Here is a 23,948-nt window from a genome sequence, read left to right as displayed (position 1 = left end):
GATAGGGAGAAGGGAAAGGATAAAAAAGGGATTTTTGGAGGGAATCCTTTCATATCAGAGCAAGGTTAAAGAGAATAACATATATATTTAGAAGGGAATTAAAGTCTTCTAAATTTACAAAAAAATAAGAGGGTGAGAGAATTAGTTAAGGGGGAGTATAGAAGGCTGTGCAGCTTAACAGCCATGGGATAAGGGAAAAGGAGAGGGTGAGGTTGGAAACCTTGGTGGGGGAGTGTGGGTTTAGTAATAGGAAGGCAAGGTAACAGGTGGAAGTAAAGTAGAGGAATCAGGATGGTTAGGAAATGAGATAAACACAAACAATAATAAAGATCAAGAGTAGAATTTATTAGGTAAAAAAAAATTGGGTAGTATTCATGATTTTAGACAAAATTAAAGCTAAAATAGATTTAATCAAAAGAGAAAAATAGGAAAACTAAACTATATGTTAGGGATATTAACCAGTATTGTTTTAGACTAATTAAATTAACTAGACAATATAAGTTGTAATATTACTATGATGTAGGAAATGATGAGTTAGTGGATTTAGAAAAAAAATTGTGGATTAAAAAAAAGATGGACATATGAAGAAAGATGTTATCTACCTTCAGAGAAATAGAGGACCAATGAGCATAGATTTACATAGATTTATATAAATGTATATACATGTAATATGTATATTATAGATATCTATGTATATGTGTATAGGTATGTGTATATTTTATATACACATACATGTATAAATATATCTGTGCTTACTTGTAGCCTTCCTGGGGATGGGGGAAGGCTAAAAAAGAATAAAGTAAAAAGTACACAGCAGAAAGCAAAAGAAAACCTACAAGAAAGCAAAGAAAAGATGGCATCTCTGAACATGAAATGGAAATTTATTGCGATATATTTTGAATCCTCTCATGTTTTGTTGTGTACATGGCAATATTTTTCTTTTGCATTTAATTTTTAAATAAATAAAAATTTAAAAATAATAAAAAGAACATAATAGTTTCAAAAAAAATTTTTTAAAGAACTTTTTACCTTTAAGAGGCAGATCTTATTTCTACAAACTTTGCCAAACTTACCTAGGTATCTAATTAATGATAAGCTAAAATGATAAAATAGTTTTAAAATGTCTATCAAATAAGCAATTTTATCCACCAGGTTCAATCATTTTCATCTACTGATGTACTTCATCATGGTGATTCCAGTATTTCAGTTTAATTCTATTCATTTCAATTCAAAGCTCAAAGCACTAATTCTTTAAGGCAGTGCTCACATGGTGCCATCTGCTAGAGCATTTTTTTTTTTTCAGGTGAAAGTAAGTGGTCTCAACTAATCATTATTATAAGAACTTGAAAAAACTCAACCTTTTTCTTTCCTGGGAAAAACAAAATATAAGTTCTCCTTATAGGCAACCTTTGTGGTATATATTTTTGATGAAGTGGATTGTCTTTCTTTGTGGGCAAGAAGACAAGTTTAACTCTTTAAGTGTCAAAAGACCTTTTCCTCTTGGAAACTGCTGTGTAAAGCATGTGGATCCCACTGCAAACCAAAACAAATGATTATTTGTAGCCATAAACACTTGTTAGAGGATATGAGAATTAATGGACAACTAGCATCTGTCAAAAGCTCACTTATGACAGATGATATTTGAGAAACACAGCCCAAAAAAGAGGTTAAAAATTCATTCATCTAAAGTTTCCAAGTTCTCTCCTCATTATCTTGAAAGACAAGTCCCTCCTGTATGTGCCAAAATGTTTGTAGCAGCCCTGTTTGTAGTGGCTAGAAACTGGAAAATGAATGGATGCCCATCAACTGGAGAATGGCTGGGTAAATTGTGTTATATGAACGTTATGGAATATTATTGTTCTGTAAGAAATGACCAGCAGGATGAATACAGAGAGGCTTGGAGAGACTTACATGAACTGATGATGAGTGAAGTGAGCAGAACCAGGAGATCATTATACACTTCGACAACGATATTGTATGAGGATGTATTCTGATGGAAGTGGATTTCTTTGACAAAGAGACCTAATTTACCCAGTATCAATGGATAAATGATGGACAGAAACAGCTTCACCCAAAGAAAGAACACTGGGAAACGAATATGAACTATTTGCATTTTTGATTTTCTTCCCGGGTTATTTTTACCTTCTGAATCCAATTCTCCCTGTGCAACAAGAGAACTGTTCGGTTCTGCAAACATATATTGTATCTAGGATATACTGCAACATATCCAACATATAAAGGACTACTTGCCATCTAGGGGAGGGGGTGGAGGGAGGGAGGGGAAAAATCGAAACATAAGTGAGTGCAAGGGATAATGTTGTAAAAAATTACCCTGGCATGGATTCTGTCAATAAAAAGTTATTATTTAAAAAAAAAAAAAAAAAAAAAGACAAGTCCCTGAACCAGATTAACTCAGAAGAAGAAATGTTTACCTTGTGATCCTATATCTATATAAGGAGTCCTTAGAGAATTGTCTGTTTGATAAGCATTTTTTTCCTTTATTTTATTTTTTTCCCTGAGGCAATCAGGATTAAGTGACTTGTCCAGGATCATACAGCCAGGAAGTGTTAAGTGTCTGAGACCAGATTTGAATTCAGTCCTCCAGACTTCAGGGCTGGTGCTCTATCCACTAAAGCAATTAGTTACCTGATAAGCAGTTTTTTTTTTTTTTTTTTTTTGATAAGCATTTTTCTAAATCCCAAATGAATAAATAAAATCTTTCAAGTTTTCAGTCATTTCTTTATTTCCAAGTGGTTACAAAGCAATTAAATATGCCTGATATTTCCCTCCTCCTCCTCTGTACAAAACCCTATCCCAAATCTAAACCCCCCACCCCCATTTTCCTGGAACACCTCTTCTTATAGAAGACTTCTTCCATTTGTCCTCAGGTCCAGGCTAACTCTTCCAGTCCCTGGTATTTCCTGAGGCATTTATCCCACCACTTGGGTCCAGGGGCTGGGATGGATGTGTTTGAAAATCCCATCATCCCAGCGGCCTGGGGTGAGAATGCCTCAAGGCCCGCAGCGGCTCTGTGCTGGGCAGTGGATAGTGGACAGAACCACTGGGTAGACAGGATGGCATCAGAGGCTGTCACAGTGTCCATGGCCGGCATGATGAAGTCTAGAATGCCCTTTGATGCCTTAGTTACAGGGGTCCTCAAACTTAAATAGGGGGCCAGTTCACTGTCCCTCAGACTATTGGAGGGCCGGACTATAGTAAAAACAAAAACTTTGTTTTGTGGGCTTTTAAATAAAAAAACTTCATAGCCCTGGGTGAGGGGTCCTCAGCTGCTGCATCTGGCCCGTGGGCCATAGTTTGAGGACCCCTGCAGGCTTAGTAGGTGCTTTGGTAGGACAACGCACACCTGTCCGTTACCCACAGGAGACACTCCACCTTTAGAAGTGCCTTTGATTCCACCTGGTGGTAACTCTGCCCTCCCAGGGGGCTCTGAGTCAGACCCCCTATAAATCCTGTGCAAGTGAGACTGCCTCAGGTGCCACAGTGCTCTGGCATTTTCCACAGGCATTTTCACAAATAGTCAGCAAATTGTAATTTCTTCATTCCCAGCTATTGATCATGGCGTCCCAAGGTCTCTGACTCAGCTAGATGCCAAGCTTTCCCGTCCTCTTGGTGTGGTCCAGTGAAGCCCAGGGAATTTGGGGTACCCTCCTCTGGGATAGGGTAAGGGGGTTCAGGTTGATGCAGAGGCTCTCCAGGCCCCGGTGTTCCTCCCAAGATTAGTCCATTATAGATATAGATATTGCCTGTGACAGTGACTGAGCCACCTGTCACAATCATACCTTTGGTACCTGTGAAAAAGGGACAAAAGTAAGTTAGCAGTGCTGCTCTTAAAAAAGGTCTTTAATTTTTGTCTCATCCCACTCAGAAATCCCTTCCTTTCCAGTTTCTTTCTCCCTTCCACTTTTTGGGATTTTAACTTTTCTCTTTGATTAAAACAATTTCTGCAGGTCTCTGGGTCTCTGTCTCTTTTATGTCTTTATGTTTTAGTTTGCCTGAGGATATTCTGAAGAGTTCAGGGGCCACCTTGGTGTTCTGCTCCCCCCTTTCCTTTGCTCTGTATTCCATACATCTCTTTCCCCTCCCCTCTCCCCACAATTACCATGGAGCAGCTCCTGGCTCTGCTCCTCGGGCTCTGTGCCCTGCTCTCGGCCCTGGCCCAGGGAGCAGTGTTGATGCAGGATTTCTGTTTCCACCACTGGTGGGGGAAGTCCATTGGGGGCCGGAGGGGCAGCTCCTACAGCTTTTAGGAGTGGTTCTACCAAGTCAGGGAACTTCTGATTTGCTCCAGGGACATCCTGGTTTGGGGCAGGATTCAGATCTTCTCTCTGTAGGAAAGAGACCAATCAATGACTTTGTGTTAAGACTTAAACAGGCACCATGTCCCTTTGCCACCTATTAACTGCCCCAAATGTCTTTCCACCTCACACTGCATATTTCCCTCCTCTCCTCCTATTCCTTCTCCTCTGTTTTCCATGATACATGCACCCTCAATCTCTCCCTCCCTCCTACATTTTCCTTACCTCAGGTCTTCTCTTGAGTAGTGCTCCTGCAATGAAAACAAAAGTGACTCAGATCCTTTCAAAGTTTCCACCTTTCTCCCCATCTTGATCCTCTTTCTATCTCCCTAGAGGTCATAAGTCCCTTTCCCCCTCCAATTTTACAAAAAGCAAAATGAGGAATGACCATTGAGAGCACAGGAGAATGGAGGGGAACATTGAGGAAATGGACCATTCATCAGTGCATCTGAACAGAGACCCCAATTCCCTTCCCTCTCCTAGCCCTACTCCCTTTTACCCAGCTTCTGGCAGAGAGAGGGGTGCCTCTTCCAGGCATAGGAGAAGACGATGATAAGGAGTAGAATGGAAGCCAGGGGGATCAGGATGTATAGCAGCAAAATTGTCCCTGCAAGAGAAAAATGCAGAATTGGGATTACTGATCCTGAAAAAGAAGCAGCAGACAGGAGATCCCAAGAAGAATCTTTGATAGAAACTACCCTGAAAAAGGTGAGCTTCTCTTTTCCATCCCTTCCCTCTTCTTTATAAAGACAGAAAAAAGAGAAAATAGTCTTGGATTGGAACAAAAGGAAATTAGGTCAGTATAACTGACTTAGACTGGGAAGGTACTTTGAGGTCTAACTCCCTCACTGTAGAGATAAAACAATGGAGGCATAAGGTCAAGTGACAAGATTCTGTGGGCAGGGCAGACTGAGGTCATTTGCCATTAAATTCAGTCATTTTTCCACAATATCATGTGGATTCAAAGTTGTGATATATCAGAATGAGATTTCCCAAAAGGGCTAGGGAAAGAATCTCCTTTTGTGGTGATGTTTCAAGATAGGAGAGATATCCCTTCCTCCCCATTTATCCATGATAGAAACAGCCTAAGGACTAAGGCCAGCATGCTCTGGCCCTTCCAGCTCCAGAGAAGACAAATGGGGCCCATTCAGACCTTCCAGCATCCCTAAATACTGGTATCCAGGTATTCTGACACCTGTTCCCTCTGGTCATCCTTTACAGCATCTGGAAAGTCAGGACTCCTAGGTTGGATCAAACCTCAGATAAGAGAGCTTAGCCATCTTCTTTAACAGGAGGAATCACCCCCAAAGGCAGTGGGATCAGCCTACTGGACTGTCGGGGAACCCATACGTTTTATATTTTTTTACAGATAGAGAGAAGGGCTATCGCTGATTTAAGACCCTTTCCTGAGGTAGTGGATATTTGTCTAGCTTCATTGGTAAACATCTTCAATCTTTTTTTCTCCAGGCAAGGGAGTAGGTATGGATCTTCCCCCTTCTACCAGATACTTAAAGAGAAATCACAGGTTCAAATTCTGATTCACACCTTGAGATAATCTTGAGGTAGGAAGGTAATTTCCTACCCATCTGGGGGGTTCAGTTCTTCCATCTATAACTGAAGGAGAACAATTCCTTCTCACTCCCTCCAGGGAAAGTTCCAGCATATATCTATCTGTCTATATAGATATAAAAATTGATAAAGATAAATATATACACTATATACTACACACACCCACAAACACACACACATACACCTTAAGCATTGAAAATACAGGATATTTATATATACATACACACAATAGATTCATATACAAATGCATACATATATACACACATATATAGACACACAATACACACACATCTATACATACTTGGAGCATTGAAAATCCAGGATATCTATCTATGTATACACACACACACACGCACAAGACTTTGAGCAATGAAAACCCAGGAGTATTACTCTGGAAGCAGTTTGCCATAAGAGAGAGTTAGACTTGAAGATCTGGTTTGAATTCATCTCAAATATTACTTAGCTGTGTGACTCTGGACAAGTCACCTAATCTCCCCCAGTCTGTTTCCTTACTAGGAAAATGGGGATAATAATAGTATCTACCTCACAGGGTTGTTCTGAGGATCCAATGAGATAATATAAGTAAAGCTCTGCCAATTTTAAAGTACTACATAAATATTCTTATTACCCCATTCTCTCTCATCCTAACTCATGGCTTAAGGAATAAGGAAAATAGAATTCAATTCTTAGTGGAATAAGTATGTAGCATAGTTTAATAGGAAGAAGATAAGACTTGGAATGAAGAGATTTTTGTCTGAATTCTGATGTGAAATAGATATTTGACCTTGAAGAAGCTACTTAATTTTAAGGGTTTCATTTTCTCCATTTCTGAAAAAAGGGATTGGATTAAATGATTATTAAGTTTCCTTCTATGTTTCAGGTTATATTACTGATTATTAATCTTTAGCACTAAATCTAGATTCAAATCTCCTTCTATGGTGATTCCCATCTAGGTAGTAGAGTGGATAGAGCTCTGAGCTGGAATCAGGAAGACTCATTTTCCCAGGTTGAAAACTACCTTAGTCACTTACTAGTTTGTGTGACCCTGGCAAAGTCAATTAACCTGTTTACCTCAGTTTCCCTCATCTGTAAAATGAGCTGGAGAAGGAAGTGGCAAATCACTTTAGTATCTGCCAAGAAAACCGAGATGGAGTCCTGACTAAAACAATTCAGTAGCAACATTAGAAAAATCACTAATCCCTTTTTGGGTCTCAGTTTCCATATTTGTAAAATGAGGGAATTAGACTAGATAGCTTCTGAGGCTCTTTAGTCTTAGATCTATTATGCTTTTGGATATGAAACTAACAATTCACAAATCTAGAAAGGATAACCAGAGAAAAGTGTGCATGCATGCGTGCACACACACACACATACACACACACATACACACGAAAGATATATATATATATATATAAATAAATGTATATAAGTATAGCTAAATCTATGATTCTAGTAACAATAAATGTTAAATAATGTGACCTCTATGTAATAGTGTATAATATATAAATCATTATATAGGATCTTATCTGATAATAATGATGCCCAAATTATATTATTATTATGTTATTATGGTAATATATAACATATAACCTAACAATATATTATTATAAATTATAATATATATGCTACTATAATATTAATATATAACAGGAAATTATTATAAATTATAATATTATTATTAGTGTATATAATGGAAGATTGACACATTATATTTTGTATGTAATATTTTTGTAATATATGTGTGTGTATGTAGATATAAAATAGTTAAGAATACATCTCCCTATTCTCCTTTAAGGAGCCTTTGCCACTCCTTCCTCACCCTAACTTTGGGTAGAACTAGAATACCAACTTCTTCCCATTTTAAAAGTGGGGAATCAACTTTAGATGGAGAAAAAAGTATTGCCTTAGGTTCTTCTCACATCCCTGGACCCATGGGCTCTTACCTGGCATCTTCCATGGTGAGATCTGGCACCTGGCATCCGACTCGGCGGTCCCAGAAACAGCAGTCACCAAGCCCTGTGCCTCACAGCTGAGGAGAAAAGAACAAATAGCAGACATATTCATTAATATTTTTGCCCACCATTATTACCTCGTGTGTCAGATCAGGTGCAGTAGGACTCCCAAAAACAGTGGGGAGAGAATAAAGGGATTCCACGAAGTGATTGGGATGAACTAGAGACAGTTCCTACTCAGTGGGGAAGGAAGGGAGGAGAAGGCTGGCAATTCCGATTCTAGGGCAAGAGGCACTCACTTGGTATGAGGTTGGCACCGAATGTCAGGAGAAGATATGTTCTGGAAGTAGCCATTTTTACAGGGAACACAGTTGTTGTCAGCCTCTCCAGCCCTACCTGCAAGAGAGGTAGATGTGAGCTGGATAATATCCATCCATCCATCTGTTTATCTATCTATCTATCTATCTACCTACCTGTCTCTCCATCTATCCATCTCTATGTCAGTCTATCTATCTCTATCATGTATATTTCTATTTCTTTCTATCTCTCTGTTTTTATGTCTATCTATCTATTTGTCTGTCTGTCTATCATCTATCTGTCTATCTATCCATCTATCTGTTTATCTATTCATCCATCTATCTATCTATCTATCTGTCTGTCTATCTGTCTATCCATCTTCATGCCCTCCTGAGTCACTTTCTAATCACTGCCCTGTTCCTTAGTGGGTGGTTATATTTGTCACAACCTGAAAACTCTTCTCAACATTAGTTTCCAAGTTCATTTCTTGGGCTCCCAGCAACCAGGATACAAAGTTTGCCTTTACCTGCTGTTTCCCCTCATTTTTCTTACACCAATTTCCCTGTTTTCTCCTCCTCCCTGGTATCAGAAGCGAGATGAACAGATGGGGGAAAAGAAAGAGTTTCTTTTCAAGAAGGAGCATCTGGGAGTACCCAATAGGTCCAGAACAGAGGTGTTTTTTTTTTTCCTTCCCTGAAGCAATTGGGGTTAAGTGACTTGCCCAGGGACACACAGCCAGGAAGTGTTAGGTGTCTAGATTTGAACTCAGGTCCTCCTGACTTCAGGACTGTGCTCCTCCTACCCACTGCACCATTTAGCTGCCCCTGAGGTGGTATACTCTTGACTCGGGATAATACCAGAGACTACCCCTCTCCCCTTCCCCTGGAGCCCCCGTCCTTCCTCAAGGGCCCTGTCCCTTTTTTCTCTCAGTAACCTCTGACCTGTGAGTTCAGGTTCTGTGCCCGGCGGGCAGGGGCTGAGCGGCTCGCAGTGCTCACATTCAGCACCCTGGTTGGGGCAGTACATGCCCTGGCGACAGCGACATTGGGTTTTCTTGCTGGCGTTGCAGGGAGTTACCTCCTCAAAGCCTAGCACTGGGAGAGACGGGGAAACTCTGAAACAGAAGAACTTGCGCATCCCGTATCTCATCCCCGCTACCCTGGGATGTCTCCCAGATGTGGCCTTGCGGCAGCTTACCTTCATCACACTGGCGACACAGCTGGCATTGTTCAATGTGGTTCCAGAATTCATTAAAGGAGCCCGGCGGGCACACACCGCAGGTGGTGTTTCGTTGTTTATCACAGCGACTTGTGACAAACATACCTAGAAGGGCAATAGAGCTTTGGTCTGTCTGCCCGTCAGTATTTCATGAATTCTGGAGTTAAGACTCTTAAGGAAACCTGATTTCTCACCCTTAACATTTTTAAGCCTCAGTTTTTCTGTATGGAAACTGAGACGATCTGCTTCCCAAGGTGTTTTGGAGAAAATATAAGCTGATAAGTATGGCAGTTCTTTGAAAGAAGCAAAATACAGTGTAAAATCAGGATATAATTATTTTTGGCCATCTATTTCTCCATGGGCTTCATCTCTATCTCTTTAGCTTTTCCCCTAGATAGCTGCTCTGCTCACTGCCGCCTGGGGCTGACCCCGAGTTGGGACAGAACATGAGGGTGAAAGGGGGGGAGGATTTGGGAGTCCCTGAGTCCTGGGGCCCTGCATGGATCCCACCCCTCTGTACCCTCTTCCGCTCATCCTCGGCCATGGCCAAGCCCGCTTCCTCCCCTCATGTCAGTCTCACCTGGAGGGCAGCGGGAACAGCAGATCTGGTGTTTGGGCTCATAATATTCCTTATCTCCACACTTTGTGTCCGGAGGCCCCTGAGGGTGGAGGAAAAGATGGGCTTGTTAGGGGGAGGGAGGTGATGGGATGGAGGAAAGGATGGATAGTGGGCCACCTGCCCCTTCTCCCTTCGCCCGGGGCCACCCTCTGCCCTACTTGCCTCACCTGTCTGAGTTGAAGACCAGCCACAAACCCAAGGAGGCCTAGGATGAGAGGGCCCCAGACCAGGCCCTGAAGGAAACAGGCAGGGGACAGGCGCATGGCGTCCATACGAGAGGGGCAGGGAGGGGCCAGGGAAGTCAGGACTTGCAGAGGCCTGGAGAGCAACCGGGGCAGGCAGGTTTCAGAGCCCTGAGTTGGGGAAGGCAGGGGGGCTCGAGGTGCCCCCAGGGGGCCGCAGGGAGCGGCGGGCCTGGCCTCCCAGGCTCCTGTTGCTTAGCTCAGGAAGTGGGAGTGGAACTGGGGCTGGGGCGGGGACAAGAAGGGCTGGGAGCTGCCCATGGAGCCTGTTGCAATCGGGAAGAGGAACAGGCTTGGCCAGAGCCCACATGGGGCGGCTATGTGTCTGGGAAAGCACGTGAGGGCAGGGCTGAGCCGGAGGAGGGAGGAAGGAGGGGTGAGCAGAGGGAGAACCAGGGCTGCCTGGCGTGGGCAGGCCCAGCTGAGAAGGGGGCCAGGCTATCCCACCTGGGGCCCAGGGACAGACAGACAGACAGCAAATCTGAGGGGACGAGCTGGACCCACAGGAGGATGGGGGAAATGAAGGCTAAGCTGGAGGGGCCTGGGGCAACAAGCCAGTTGGAATGACCAGCAGTCTAGGGAGTCCTGGGGAAGGGGAATGGCTGCCTTGGCTGGCCCCCTCCTCTTGGAAGTCCACTTCACTTCTAGCCTGGGGGCAGGAAGAAGAGGAAGGAGAAGCCCACAAACCAAGAAGCGTACATCTGTCCATACATTATGCTTTCCTCATAATGAGGGAATTCAGCATTTATTAAGTGCCTACTATTTGTCCGGTCCTACTGGGCACTGAGTATACAAGGACAAAGATGAAGTATTTCTTGTCTTTAGTAATTTACATTCTGCTGGGGAAAGGCAACAACCCCAAGAGGTGGAGAGTGTGTTATCCACACTTTACAAGGGAGACACTCAGACAACTGGGAGGCTCGGTGACCCCAAATTCTCCAAGTCTGTGTCAATGGAGCTGGTCTAAAAACAGTCAGCATGTCCAGTGTGCAGTGGCCAAAAACTGGAAGCTGGGTGGGTGCCCATCAGCTGGAGAATGGCTGAATAAGTTACGGTACATGAATGCTATGGAATATTATTGTTCTATAAAAAACAACCCGCAGGATGACTACAGAGAGGCCTGGAGAGACTTACATGAACTGATGCTGAGTGAAGTGAATAAAACCAAGAGATCATTGTACAAGACTATACAATGACTAACTCTGATGGACATGACTCTCATCAACAAAGAGAGGATTCAGACTGGTTTCAATAGTCTTATGATGAAGAGAGCCCTCTGCACCCAAAGAGAGGCCTGTGGGAACTGAGTGTGCACATAGCATTCGCACTTCTTTTGTTGTTGTTTGCTTGAATTTTATTTTATTTCTCTTTTTTCCTTTTTGATATGATTTTTCTTTTGCAGCAAGATAATTATATAAATATGTATGCCTATATTGGATTTACATATATTTTATCATGTTTTGTTTTGTTTTGTTTTAACAAACAACCTGCATTTGCTTTCCAAGGAAGCTGTCCAGCTAGTGATAAATTTTGGACTCATGATAATTCACCAAACAGATAAAACACAAATTTTTCTTTAGAATTGGGCAAATTCCTATATCTTTAATAAGAGCATTGAAGTGGAAGAAAAGAAGGAAGAGGATACTAAGAAGTTGTAAAAAGGCAGACTTAGATTTAATGCCAGGAATAATTTCTCAATAATTAGACATATCAGTAAGTAGAATGTACTTCCTCTAGAGAGAGTGAAAGTCTTTCTCTCACTGAAAATCTTTAAGCAAAAGTGGGACAAACACTTGCTGATTTTGATTTTTGGGGGGTGGTATGGATTAGACTAGATGGCCTCAGATGTCCCCCAAACTCCTAAATTCTGTGATTCCATTTTTAGGCCATCTACAAACATTAATTTGTGTTGTTGGTCTTCCCTTTCCTCATTGTTTAACAACCTCTCCCATGGGGGAAAAATGAAGCAACACACTTTTAAGTTTGATTTGCATTATTAACATTTTCTTAAAGAGTAGATAATCAACAAAACAGTAAATCAAGTCTAGAGTTGTAGCATTTGCTGATTTTCCAGATAAATTTTGTTGTTTAATCATTTTCAATCATATCTCACTACTCCTGATCTTATTTGGAATTTTCCTTGTAAAGATACTGGAGGGTTTGTCCCTCCTCCAGCTCATTGTATAGATAAGGAAACTGAGGCAAATAGAGTCAAATGACTTGTGAGTGTCATACAACCTACACCACACAGCTGCCCTTTCCAGGTAAATGTTCACCCTGAAAATTAAGCAATTGTCTCTCTGCAAATCCCTGGTTGTTACTCAAAATATCCAAAGACAATCAAAGAAGAGTTGATACTCTTCTAGAAGAAATGAATGACATCCATGTTGTACCATTTTCACTAAAATGAAACTAGAAATCATTGAAAGAACATATATGATAAGAAAAAAAAGAGACAAGATTGGTCACAGAGTAAGAGTTTGGTATGCTTATATCCTCAGAGACCCAGAGAAGGGTCTCCATTGTGTTGGAAAAGTTTTCATGGGCGAGAAGGAAGGGCATGGAAGAGAAGGTACAAAATGGTAGCAATCTGTATTAGTCTTGGGAGTACTCCTACTGAAGAGTTCTGTCATTGGACAAATAAATCGATGTGGCCAGGGTCACTCTGTTGGTCAGGTTCTTTTAATCAGAAATCTAGAGTCTTTTCATTATGTTCTCAATTGAAGCATCAATAGCCTATTCCACAGGAGGAGATAGGAGAAAGGAAGGATGTATAGAAGATTTACCTTTAGTTAGGCAAAAGATGGGATGGATGAGTCTTGGAGTTTCAGGTTTATCTCCAAGTCCTTCCAAGTAGCTACTGAAATTCATGGGGTATTCCACTGTGGTGCAGCATTGACAAATCTAGTCCCTTGAACATAGACTTCCTTGGTATCTGCTGCCCATTTATTTATTATACTGTATGCACAGGGTCATACTGTAGGAAAGAGAAGGGGAGTGTATTGGGATGTGATTATCTGAGGCCCCAGTTGTAGGTGAGAAGGAAGATATCTTTTGTAGTTCTGGACACTTTATCCTTAGGACACAACTAAAATATAGAGAGTCTGAAAGAATGGGGTAAATAATTTTATATCAGTTAACGGGACACCCCCTTTCTACTTGTACAGGTAAAATCAGGTTAAAATGAACATTAGAGGGCAGCCTTGAAAAGCAAAAGAAGTCACAAAGACACATGAACTCATGAAACCACGTGGAAGAGGGGAATTGAAGTAAGTTATCATGGTTTGATTTGTCGAAAAGTTAGAAGACCTGTGTTCTAATCTTTCTAAACAATCTTGACTAAGCTACTTGGCCTTTCTGTATTTCTGTTTTGGTTTTTTTTTTTTTTTCATTTATAAAATAGAACTAATAATATGAATCCTAACTCATCTGGTTCCATTCAATTCACCAAGCAAACATTTATGAGCACATAATATTATTATATTTATTATTTAAGTTTATATTAAGTTTCTACTATGATGCTGGAAATAAAAAGACAAAAACTGAAACAGGGAAAGTCTTCTAGAGAAGAATACCCTAAAAACTGAAGCAGGGAATGTCTTCTAGAGAAGGATACCCCAAAAACTGAAACAGGGAAGGTCCTCTGGAGGACACCCTAAAAACCAAAAAAGTGAATGTCCTCTAGAGAAGGACACCCCAAAAACTGAAAAAGGGAAGGTCCTCTAGAGAAGGACACCCCAAAAACTGAAATAGGGAAGGTCCTCTAGAGAAGGACACCCCAAAAACTGAAATAGGGAAGGTCCTCTAGAGAAGGACACCCGAAAAATTGAAAAAGGGAAGTCCTCTAGAAGACACTCCAAAATTGAAATACTGAAGGTCTTCTAGAGAACACCCCAACCTCAAGATATTCTGTAGGTTTACATCCATGAAACCATAAACATTCCTCAACTGGGACACTACTTTTATCTTGGTACAAGCCCTCATTCCTTCATAACTGTAGAGGCCATGTGATTCATCCCCCTGCCTCAAGTCTCACCACTCCAACCCATCCTTCACTCACCTATTAAATTAATTTTCCTAAAGCATATCCTAAATATGCTACCTTGTATTCAATAAACCCCCGTGGCTCCAGGATCAAATATAAGCTGCATTCCTTGCTGTTCTTCACACACAACACTCTATTGCCCAATTCTGAATGTTTTTTTTACCAGTTCTTTCCCTCCTATTTTCCCTTAGGTCTCACTTAAATTCCTACTTTCTTTCAAGGAGATTTTTCTGATTGCCCTTAATAATAGCAACTTCCCTCTCTTGATTACCTCCAATTTCTCCTATCTATATCTTGTTTGTACATGGTTTTGTGCATGTTGTTTCCTCCTTTAGAATATGAACAAGGACTGTCTTTTGCCATTTTTTAATATTCTCACCATTGAGCAAAGTGCCTGGCACATAGTAGATACTTAATAAAGATAATTGGTTGATTGTAAAGCTCTTTATAGATATTATCTCATTTTATCCTATTTATATCTTATTTGTACATAGGTTTTTTTTTTTGTTTGTTTGTTTGTTTGTTTGTTTGTTTGTTTGTTTTTTTTGGCATGTTGTCTCTCCCTTTAGAATATGAACAAGGATTGTCTTTTGGCATTTTTTGTATTCTCACCATTGAGCAAAGTGCCTGTCACATAGTAGGTATTTAATAAAGGCTAGTTGGTTGATTGATTGTAAAGGACTTTACAAATATCTCATTTTAGCCTCACAACTCTGGGAGGTAAGTACTTTTATTATCCCCATTTTTATAGAGGATGAAATAGAGGCAGATAGAGCTGAGGTCAGATTTGAACTCAGAACATCCTGACTTTCCATTTAGTGCCCTACACCCTTTAATTTTTATTAATAACAAAAACATATAAACAAGACAACATTAATGACTATTTTCTCATTTGTGCACCATTTTTAATGAGTACCACGTAAAGGTTAGAGGTAGCTGTGGCTGGGATTCACAAGGGCTCAGGATATCCACCCTTTCCCACCCCACTTTATTTATTTATTTTTAAAGAATGTACCCATCTTGCCCAGACATGATATCACTATTGATCAATTTTAGCACTACTGCAGCTCAGGATGGAGTCCAGGGGACTTCCCTGGCAGGAGAGATACCACAGTCAACTCTGGAGTTGTTTGCCATTTCCTTCTCTGGTTCATTTTACAGATGAGGAAACTGAGGCAAATTGGGTAAAGCAGCTTGTCCAGGGTCACTCAGCAAGGAAGTGTCTGAGCCTGGATTTGAACTCAGGGAGATGAGGCTTCCTTCCTGGTTCCAAGCCCAGTGCATCTAGTGCCAACCGGCTACTGCAAGAGTTTTGCAAACTATTGCATGGTGGATCTTTGCATCTTTTCTATGCATGATTTTAGGAGTAGATGGAACAGCCTTTTCATGGGTTTGATGCACTTCTGGATGCAGAGCCTGCTGGAGTAGGGGTGGGGAGGCTTTTTTGGGGTTTGGGAACTCCCATTCCTATAGCAGCTGCCCTCCCGCCTGCTTCCTTCCTCTGCTTCTCACTCACTTCCCCCTGACACTTTGAGGATCTGACACAGGAAGAAGGGGATGCAGCTAGAATCTGGTCCCAGCACTGCAGGGGACTGCCCCCTCCTCCCCCCTGCAGCTTTCTTCCAGCTTTCTCTGGAGGGACACTTTGCCTGTTCCCATGATGCTTTTGCCTAGCAGAGCTTTCTTGGCTCTCTGCCCCCTTCCTTTTTTTTTTTTGCCTCTGGGAGTTCTCTGTTCCTTCTTCCCCCTTAAGAAATCCATCTGGTTGTAGCTGGTTTAGGGAAAAATCAATTAGTCCCTTTCCAGATCTTTGATTTCTCTGGACATTTTGTTTCTGTGGCTCAGGTTATTATGTAAATCTGGAGCTCTGGTTGGTATAAGCAAGGTAGACAAATATGTTTAAAATTCTAAAAGAATATATTTTTGGTCAATAATCCTAAATTTCACCAGTTTCTCTTCACAACAAAAGTGTAGGGCTATGGGAGTGTGAATGGAAAGATCTTTTTAGTTAAGAAGGAAAGGCTGAGAGAATTGTTCTATATTTTGAAGTGATGGAAATAAATTAATTAAAAAAGAACCCTTTGCAAAATTTGGGGTTTTAATCAATTTAAAAGAAGCCAAATTGAATTAAGTTTTAGTTTTATTTATTTTTTATCCCTAATGCCTAGCATAATATGTGAAAAATAGAAGGTGCATAATAAATACATGTTCATTGATTGAGCACTAAAAATACGTCCTCTATGATTATATATTCAATAAATATTTTTCTAAAACTTTTTTTTACTTCCTTGGATGCACACTCTCATGCACTGTGCTATGCATGATTATAATTTATACACAAGTGAATGGAAGATGTACAAATTACAAAATCCCACTGTTCTTATTGTTGATTTAAAAAAAAGTTTTTATTTGGAGCTGAAGCGCCTTTTAATACAAATCTCTCCCAGACTTAGTCCTATAGGTGCCCTGGAAACTGTCCGAGGAGACCCTAGTCTCTGTCCTGAGTTCGAGCAGGAGGAACAACGGAGAAACTGCGTCACACCACAGGGGCTGAATTGGCCCCCGGCGTCCTGCTCCCGGGTAGGGAATTGGGGTCTGGCCCTGTTTCCCTTTTTATCCCAGGACAGTCCCAACACCTCAGGGGCCGGTAAGCCGGGTTGGCAGTGCTGAGATACTTTGCACTCCCTCTGACCCCTTCCACCCCTCCCCCATAAGAGTGGGGAAAGTGGGGGGCTTAGGATCTTTGCTTATTGAGGAAACTTTTTAAAGAAAGGCAGCACAGTTAAAAGATTTCTAAGAGCTTAAATTGCATTCTTATCTTGATTACATATATAGTCCTCCAGTTTTCCCCTGACTTCTTAGTCTACACCCTGGACCAACACCAGGAGAAATTAGCTTTCCTGGAAATTAAGAGGGAAAGGGCTAAACTCCAGGCTACTTAACACTTTTACTATAGACAAATAATCTTTTGCTCCCAGCATTTTCTCCTACTTCTCCTTGTTAGATGGGCCATCAGCATTTTTATAGGCAGCCCACAGAAGGGATCTGATGCATCTCCTGCTGTCTCCATCTCCACCCTGGATGACACCCCGGTTTTAACCTGCTCCCGAGATCTGGGCTTCAACCTTTGGACTCTCAACTGCCCTTCAGCCTGGAGAATATGGGACAACTGACTGGGAACGAATGACCGGGACAAACACCCCTTAGATGCCCTGCTGCCACCCCCAAACCCCACACCTCATGCCTCACCTCCTGGCATGAACCCCCAAATCTCTACGACCCTTGCCAGCTCGAAGCAGTTAAGAGATCGGCGCCCCTTTTCCCACATGCCTTTGGAGGTGACTGCTTGAGGGGGGGATGAAGGGGGGACCCCTGAACTTGGAAAATCCTGGAAGGAGAAAATCTTCAATTCTGTCTCAATAAGAAACTTTGCCCTATTTCTTTTTCCCTAAATGAATTTAAGTTCCAACTGCTTGAGGGGGGAATGATGCGGGAAAGATTCCTTTCTAGATTCCCACCCTCTCCTAATTAATAATGTAAATTGCTCTTTAACTAACAAATCCTGGTCCCTTTGAATTCCAATAGAAGATCTGACCTGTTCCCAGCCCCACCCGGATCTGAGCCAACTTTGGGGCTACACCCGAAAGCCCCTCGAGCTAAGTCTCCTATTATAAAACGGCCACACTGGGAACCCCTCTTTGCAGAGATTCCAAACATGGCTACCATGTGAGGACCTTCTGTCCAGTGCCCTCCTTATCTCTACCTTCGCCTATACTTTAACTTTGCTTATCTAATAATAAACCTCTTATATCAAAAAAAAAAAAAAAAAAAAAAAGTTTTTGATATGGAAAAGCAAAATACTGCCTTAAAGGTTATCATCCATCAAGGCGTCTCCATCTATGCAACCAAATTATTCATGGTTCCTTGAAAGACATAACAATATCATAAACCTCTGAACATAGTGAATGGTTGAAGCATGATATAGGGAGATATATGCTTACCAGATTTCTCTGCCACTGTGATGGAAAAACATCAGTGCAGAGTCCAAATTAAAGAGGGATTCTTGTGCATAGTCAAATGATCTTGTTTGTAGATGACATTATACTGATTTTTTCAAGTCCTGGATTTCAGATTTCATGGAACATTTCAGAGCTTCCTAGAAGATATCTGATAACCATTCAAGACCTAAAAGATATAATATTTGATCAGTATACATCTCCCTTTGTTATATTTCACTTATTTATAATCAGAGAATTGTTCATACCTATTGTTATATTTTTCAAGTCCACACAGGACAAACCAAGTGGATGAAAAATGTCTTCTACCTAAAATACAAATATCAGTTGGGTGGAAAACCCTATAGGTCTTATCTACCAATATATAAATCTGCAATAGACAGTACAAATGGACATTAGGCCCAAAAATAAATAGGCAGAGAAAAGCTGGCTAAATTTATTTTTCCAGAAAAATGCATTACTCCTTTAATGATCCTAAACTGCTCCCTGAGACAAAGTGTTGCTTTTGACTGTAAGAGATAGAATATACAGCCTTTGAAGAATTGAAAATTAATATCACATAGTGAGCAATGGAAAGGCTGGGAATGTTGACAATCTGGTATAAAGGATTTTGTGATAGAATAAAATCCACTGGTCAAGTGATAAGAGTGAGGAATATAGACCATCCACTTGCTCCTCTGATCCTTTTGATGTCAAGGTAAGCAGAGGAAGACCTTTTCTAAGGTATACGGACAAGAATAACATAATCTGGGCCACTGTGGATGGTTTATGATATATCTAGCTGGAGGGAAGATACAAACTGTTAAGATCATGGATCCATTCCAGTATTTGAGTGGAGAGAATCAAAAGACCTTAAAAAATACATCTGCCACAGAATGGGAGATGCACGATAGTGAAAAGTCAGTGAAAGCTCCCCAGAGGGGAGTATGAGAAAACTTTGTCCTCCATCACTTAGCAAAACTTGATTGAAGAGGACTAAACTATATGAGCTGCTCTGAAAAGAATCAGTTCTGTGTTGGGGCATGAGGGAAGGATAAGAGAGAGACTTTTCCCGTAGCTCCTGCCTAGAGATAATTCCTGGAGAAATCTTCCTCAACTCTGCTCGCCAGCCCAGGTAGACATACCAGAAGAAATGGGAAGGAGGAGAAAGAGGGAGAGAGTAAGTGAAAGTGTACATAGGTAAGGGGTAGGGCAATGTTTTACAATGTCAACTGACTGACTTGGGGGCAATCCTTGAAGTTTGAAAGAATTAAGAACAGGTAACTGTGGACTGATTTTGGAAGTAATCTTTCTCCAGAGTCACTGATCTCCTCTCTTAGGTATTTGAGTCTCACTCCAAATGCTCTCTACTTTTGTGGTATAGTGGATAGAGCACTAACTTGGAGTTTGAATTCTGCCTAAGACATTAGCAATGACCTGGGTCACTTGATTTAAATCTCTCCTCTACCCCCCCCCCCCCCGCCAAAAAAAAAAAAAAAAAAAAAAAGAAAGAAAGAAATACCAGCTTAATGCTATCTTTTAGTGCATCATCCTTCCTAGGACTGTTACCAATTTATCAAGACAATGCCTTAACTCAAAGAACTGGCGCTCAAAGGTAGAGAAGAAAATCTTTGAGGGAAGGGAATGGAATATATTTATATATATGCATATATATATGTATACATCTATACATATATATAAAAACCAAGATATGTTTTATGCAAAATATACTGTAATCATTAAGTATTATTAAAATTTGAGTCATTGACAATTAATCCATAAGCACTTATTAACCATCTACTCAGACACTATTGATCAGGTAGGTCAGTGGATAGAGCGCTGGGGCTGAAGTCTTCAAGATTCATCTTCCTGAGTTCAAATGTGACTCTTAGACCTTTATTAGCCCATGGCAAGTCATTTAATTCTGTGGATGTCAACTACTTCATCTATAAAATGAGCTAGAGAAGGTAATGGCAACCCACTCCCCTGTCTTTGCCAAGAAAACCTCAAATGGGCTCACAAAGAATTGCACATAAATGAAAAAAAAAAAAAAAAAAAAAGACTGAACATCAACAATAATAAGGCACTATTAGGGGTCCAAGGTATAAAGACAAAAATGAAAAGATACTAATCCTTCAAAGTTTGCATTCTCTAGGTAGGAGACAACACATATACATAGAAATATGTATGAAATGAGCACAAGGCACTCTTGGAGGCATTTGGGTGAATCCAGAAAGGCTTTATGTAGAAGTCTGATGTTTGAGCTAGACTTTAAAATACAGAATTATTGTTACTCCTTTAAAATACAGAATTATTGTTATTCCCAGCACCCTCAAAAGTCATATCATGTAGACTCTGTCTCTGTCAGGGGCCAGCCCTGGGATCAAATGTAGGACAAATTAAAGAAAGTACTTTATGGAATATGTGCTTCAGTTCTATTCACTCATTCAGTAAACATGAAATGTTGGATTGAATTGAAACTAATTGAGCTGAAATGATGCCAAAACCTCCAAAGAGGGATGCAGAATGAAAATATAAACAAGCTCAAAAAAATTCAGATAAATTTACTCAGACAAACCCAAACGTGATTGCAAAAAGTTGGACACAACTGAAAATGACTGGACGACCACAAATAATACTTAAAATGCCTCATATACTGTGCTACATATATGTGGGCATTATTACAAGCAATATCTAGGTTCTGACTCCCCCCAAATAAGCCTGAGGGCACTTTTTCTTCAAATCAGTTCAATTCAATGAATGTTTATGTATAAATATTTATAGTAGGCACACAAGAAGATGAAAAGATGAGTAAAATATGGCCCATGACCTCTGGAAGTTTATAATTTAGTTGGCGAGATAAGTCAATGTGACCTCTGATTATAACAATCCTTTTCTATGTACATGTTATTCTCCTCTTTCCCCAAGTAAAATGTAAGCTCCATGAAGGAAAGCCTATTTTATTGTTATTTTTTAAATATTTCCAATACTTAGCACTGTGCCTTGAAAATATAGTTAATGAATGTTTGTTGAATTGAATTTGAAGAGGTGAATTTCAATTAGCAGAAAGTGAGATTAAGCAGGGAATAGATTTTTTTTCTCCCTGTGGGACATACAGCCTGAGCAAAGGCAGAAGCAGTGGTGAAATGGCGAAATTAGGTTTTTCTAAACAATTGTGGGATCAAGTAGTTGTACAAGTACTTGTAGTAAAAACTGTCTTCAGCATTGACTGTCTGTGTGATCCTTTAATCTCTCTGTGCCTGGGATTTCTCATCTGTAAAATAATCTCTAAGGTCCTTAATAGCTTCTCTATGCAGAAAAGACAAGCAATGTTTTCCAGTGAACAAAACAGTTGTACCCGAATGATTTTTTGACACTTGCCAGCCTTTTGGTAAATAAGACATTATTTTATGCCATGTTTCCTTGAGAGCTGGCAGGGCCCCTTGGCAAGGTTATGAAATACTCAAGTTTATCTTCTCATGCTCCAGAGCCCAGAACCTGCCTCCTTTAAAATCTACTGATAAGAATCTGATAAATCTATTTACTCCAAAGTATAAATGATTGATGATACTTAAGTTTGGTTTCTATCCAGAGTGTTTGAGTTTTAACAGGTATCATAGCTTTAGTCAATGGAGTAAACTTATAATTAGAATTCCAGGTGTCATTCAGCAGATGGGGCTAAATATAAGGTGTGTATTTTGTATGACGTTGGGGTCGTGCATTTTTTGAAGGGGGATGTAGAGCAAATAGTGCCTTCTAAGAAAAATGGTACCAGCTAGGTTGATGTCTAGTTTACAGATAAGATAAATTGGGGTTAGAATTGGGATTACTGGGAAAATCAAATGGGGATTGTGTTCAAAGATATAGAAAGATACCTTGCCTGATGATCCAGAACTGGACTGAGGAAGTGTTGATGTAGTAACAGATTTATCTGGGATACCAGCTCTTCCTATTTCCACTTTGATCATTTGTAGAATCAAACCCAGAGCATCATTTTACCACAGACTGGTGATTGGTTTAGTGCAGGAAGTGAGAAGCAAAGATAACAGATATCTGGGGAACATAGACCAGATCTGGCTTTCAATTCTATCTCTGAGGTTAATTCACTATGTAATTTGGGACCTGGGTTTCCTCATCATTCAAATAGGAGGAAAACAGACTCTTTCCAACTTCCTAGAGGTATCATGAAGAGAGATTCTATACTTCATTTTAGCCGTAATACAATTTTCATTGTAGATTTATCATCATCATTCTCATTATAATTAATAAAAGAATCTTTTAAAGTAAAAAAAAAAAAAAGAGATATTCTAATAAATGCCAAGTTTAAAACCCTTGGAGATTTCTTTGATATCAGTATTAGCCATAAAGGGGAAATAAGACCATATCTCTAGAAAAAAACTTGTGTGCAAATAGAGCTAGGAGCCATTTCATTGGTTCAGGGAACTCTCAGAAAGGAAACTCCCTTCGCCAATGCAAATTGTCACCTTTGCCAATGGAAATTGGTATCTTCTCCGCAATTTCTGGTTTTAGAAAGTTGTTCAGAGTATTGGGAAGGTGAATGACTAGTCAGGATGATAGTCAATATGTTAGAGAGCGACATGAACTCAGGATTTGCTGGCGCTAAGGCTGGTTCTCCATCCATGCTGCCTTTCCCATGTAAATATATTGGATTATTGGTGCCATGTCACATAATGCAAGTCCATATAAGTTTGTGTGCTGGCATGTGGTAGTTGTTTTATAAGAGTTTACCTGAACACTTGTTTATCTCAGTTCCTTCATCTTTAAAATGAAGCAGTTGGATTTCATAAAAATTTCTCAACTTTTGTGTGGGTTATGGATCCCTTTGGCATTCTAGTCAAACTTATGGACCCTTTCTCAGTATAAGATTTTTACATGAATAAACTAAAATATATAATATTGCCAAGGCAATAAATTGTGTTGAAATAGTTTTTAAAATTCAGGCACCCCATGTTAAGAAATCTGATTAGATCTTTAAATTTCTTCCTCTCCCCATATCTTATGGTAAACTCCCTTTGTCTGTGGAGACAATAGATAAAGTCAAGCTTTCTTTTCTCTCCTTTGCCCCTGTTTACTGCTGCTCAAACATTTCTTCCCTCCTTAGTCCAGCCTTACCCACTCCCCACCTCCCCCATCTCCACTGACATTCACTATTTACCTTCTGGTTGGATTAAATCCCTTGCAGAGATAAGAGGAGACACAGTCCCAGCCCCAAGAGCTTTGCTTTCCTTGCAGAGCTTTCTGTCTCCTTCCTCCTTAGGTCAGCAGCTCTGTCCACTCCCTGCACCGAGTCAGCCACCTGCTAAGTCCTGTGACCCCCTGCTCCGTCCTGCTCTTGTTGTTGACACTCTCTGTGTCCCCACCCTGCTTTTGCCAGCCTTAGTCCTCCTCTCTCTCCTTGCCTACCCAGGAGCCTTCTTGTAGCACCTGCTGGGGTCCTATCTTTTGCTTCTCCCTGCTGATCCTGGCCTGTTTCCCCGTGTTCACATTCTTGTCCCTTTCTGATCACCACAGTGGATATTATACATTCCTAGCCTGGCAGTCAATGGTGCAAAAAAGAACAGAATGTCCTGAGCCCTCACCCATCCCCCAAGCCTCACCTTGGCTCCTTCCCAGCAAAGGCAGTGTCTGGGAGGAGGAGGGAGAAGGAAAAGAGATGGTCTGTGCAAAGGGGAGG

General features: G+C 40.6%; 1 protein-coding gene across 2 annotated transcripts; it reads right to left on the bottom strand.

Annotated features, from left to right (window-relative positions):
* Positions 1–2,718: 2,718 nt before the first annotated feature.
* On the bottom strand, positions 2,719–18,443 carry LTBR (lymphotoxin beta receptor). Of its 2 annotated transcripts, none has more exons than XM_051963379.1 (10): positions 18,260–18,443; positions 9,933–10,011; positions 9,332–9,457; positions 9,076–9,228; positions 8,137–8,233; positions 7,829–7,914; positions 4,816–4,923; positions 4,542–4,567; positions 4,121–4,346; positions 2,719–3,809 (listed from the first exon to the last, which is right to left on the bottom strand). In XM_051963379.1, exons 3-10 carry the CDS (start codon positions 9,453–9,455, stop codon positions 3,568–3,570), a joined length of 1,062 nt encoding a protein of 353 aa, XP_051819339.1. In that variant the 5' UTR covers positions 9,456–9,457; positions 9,933–10,011; positions 18,260–18,443; the 3' UTR covers positions 2,719–3,567. The 2 variants fall into 2 exon arrangements, with proteins under 2 accessions (XP_051819339.1, XP_051819338.1); XM_051963378.1 differs by lacking the exon at positions 18,260–18,443 and adding an exon at positions 10,139–10,463.
* Positions 18,444–23,948: the final 5,505 nt, after the last annotated feature.

This window comes from Antechinus flavipes, chromosome 5 (genome assembly GCF_016432865.1).
Source record: "Antechinus flavipes isolate AdamAnt ecotype Samford, QLD, Australia chromosome 5, AdamAnt_v2, whole genome shotgun sequence".
NCBI classification, from domain to species: domain Eukaryota; kingdom Metazoa; phylum Chordata; class Mammalia; order Dasyuromorphia; family Dasyuridae; genus Antechinus; species Antechinus flavipes.
The sequence above is the reverse complement of the archived record's forward strand: the minus strand, read 5'-3'. Positions and strand labels throughout refer to the sequence as shown.

Coding starts and splice junctions, on each gene's coding strand:
- LTBR (XM_051963378.1), bottom strand. CDS start 10,243: ATGGACGCCATGCGCCTGTCCCCTGCCTGTTTCCTTCAGGGCCTGGTC. Junction 4,924..7,828: donor CTCACCATGGAAGATGCCAG/GTAAGAGCCCAT, acceptor TTTCTCTTGCAG/GGACAATTTTGCTGCTATAC. Junction 4,347..4,541: donor TACTCAAGAGAAGACCTGAG/GTAAGGAAAATG, acceptor TCTTTCCTACAG/AGAGAAGATCTGAATCCTGC.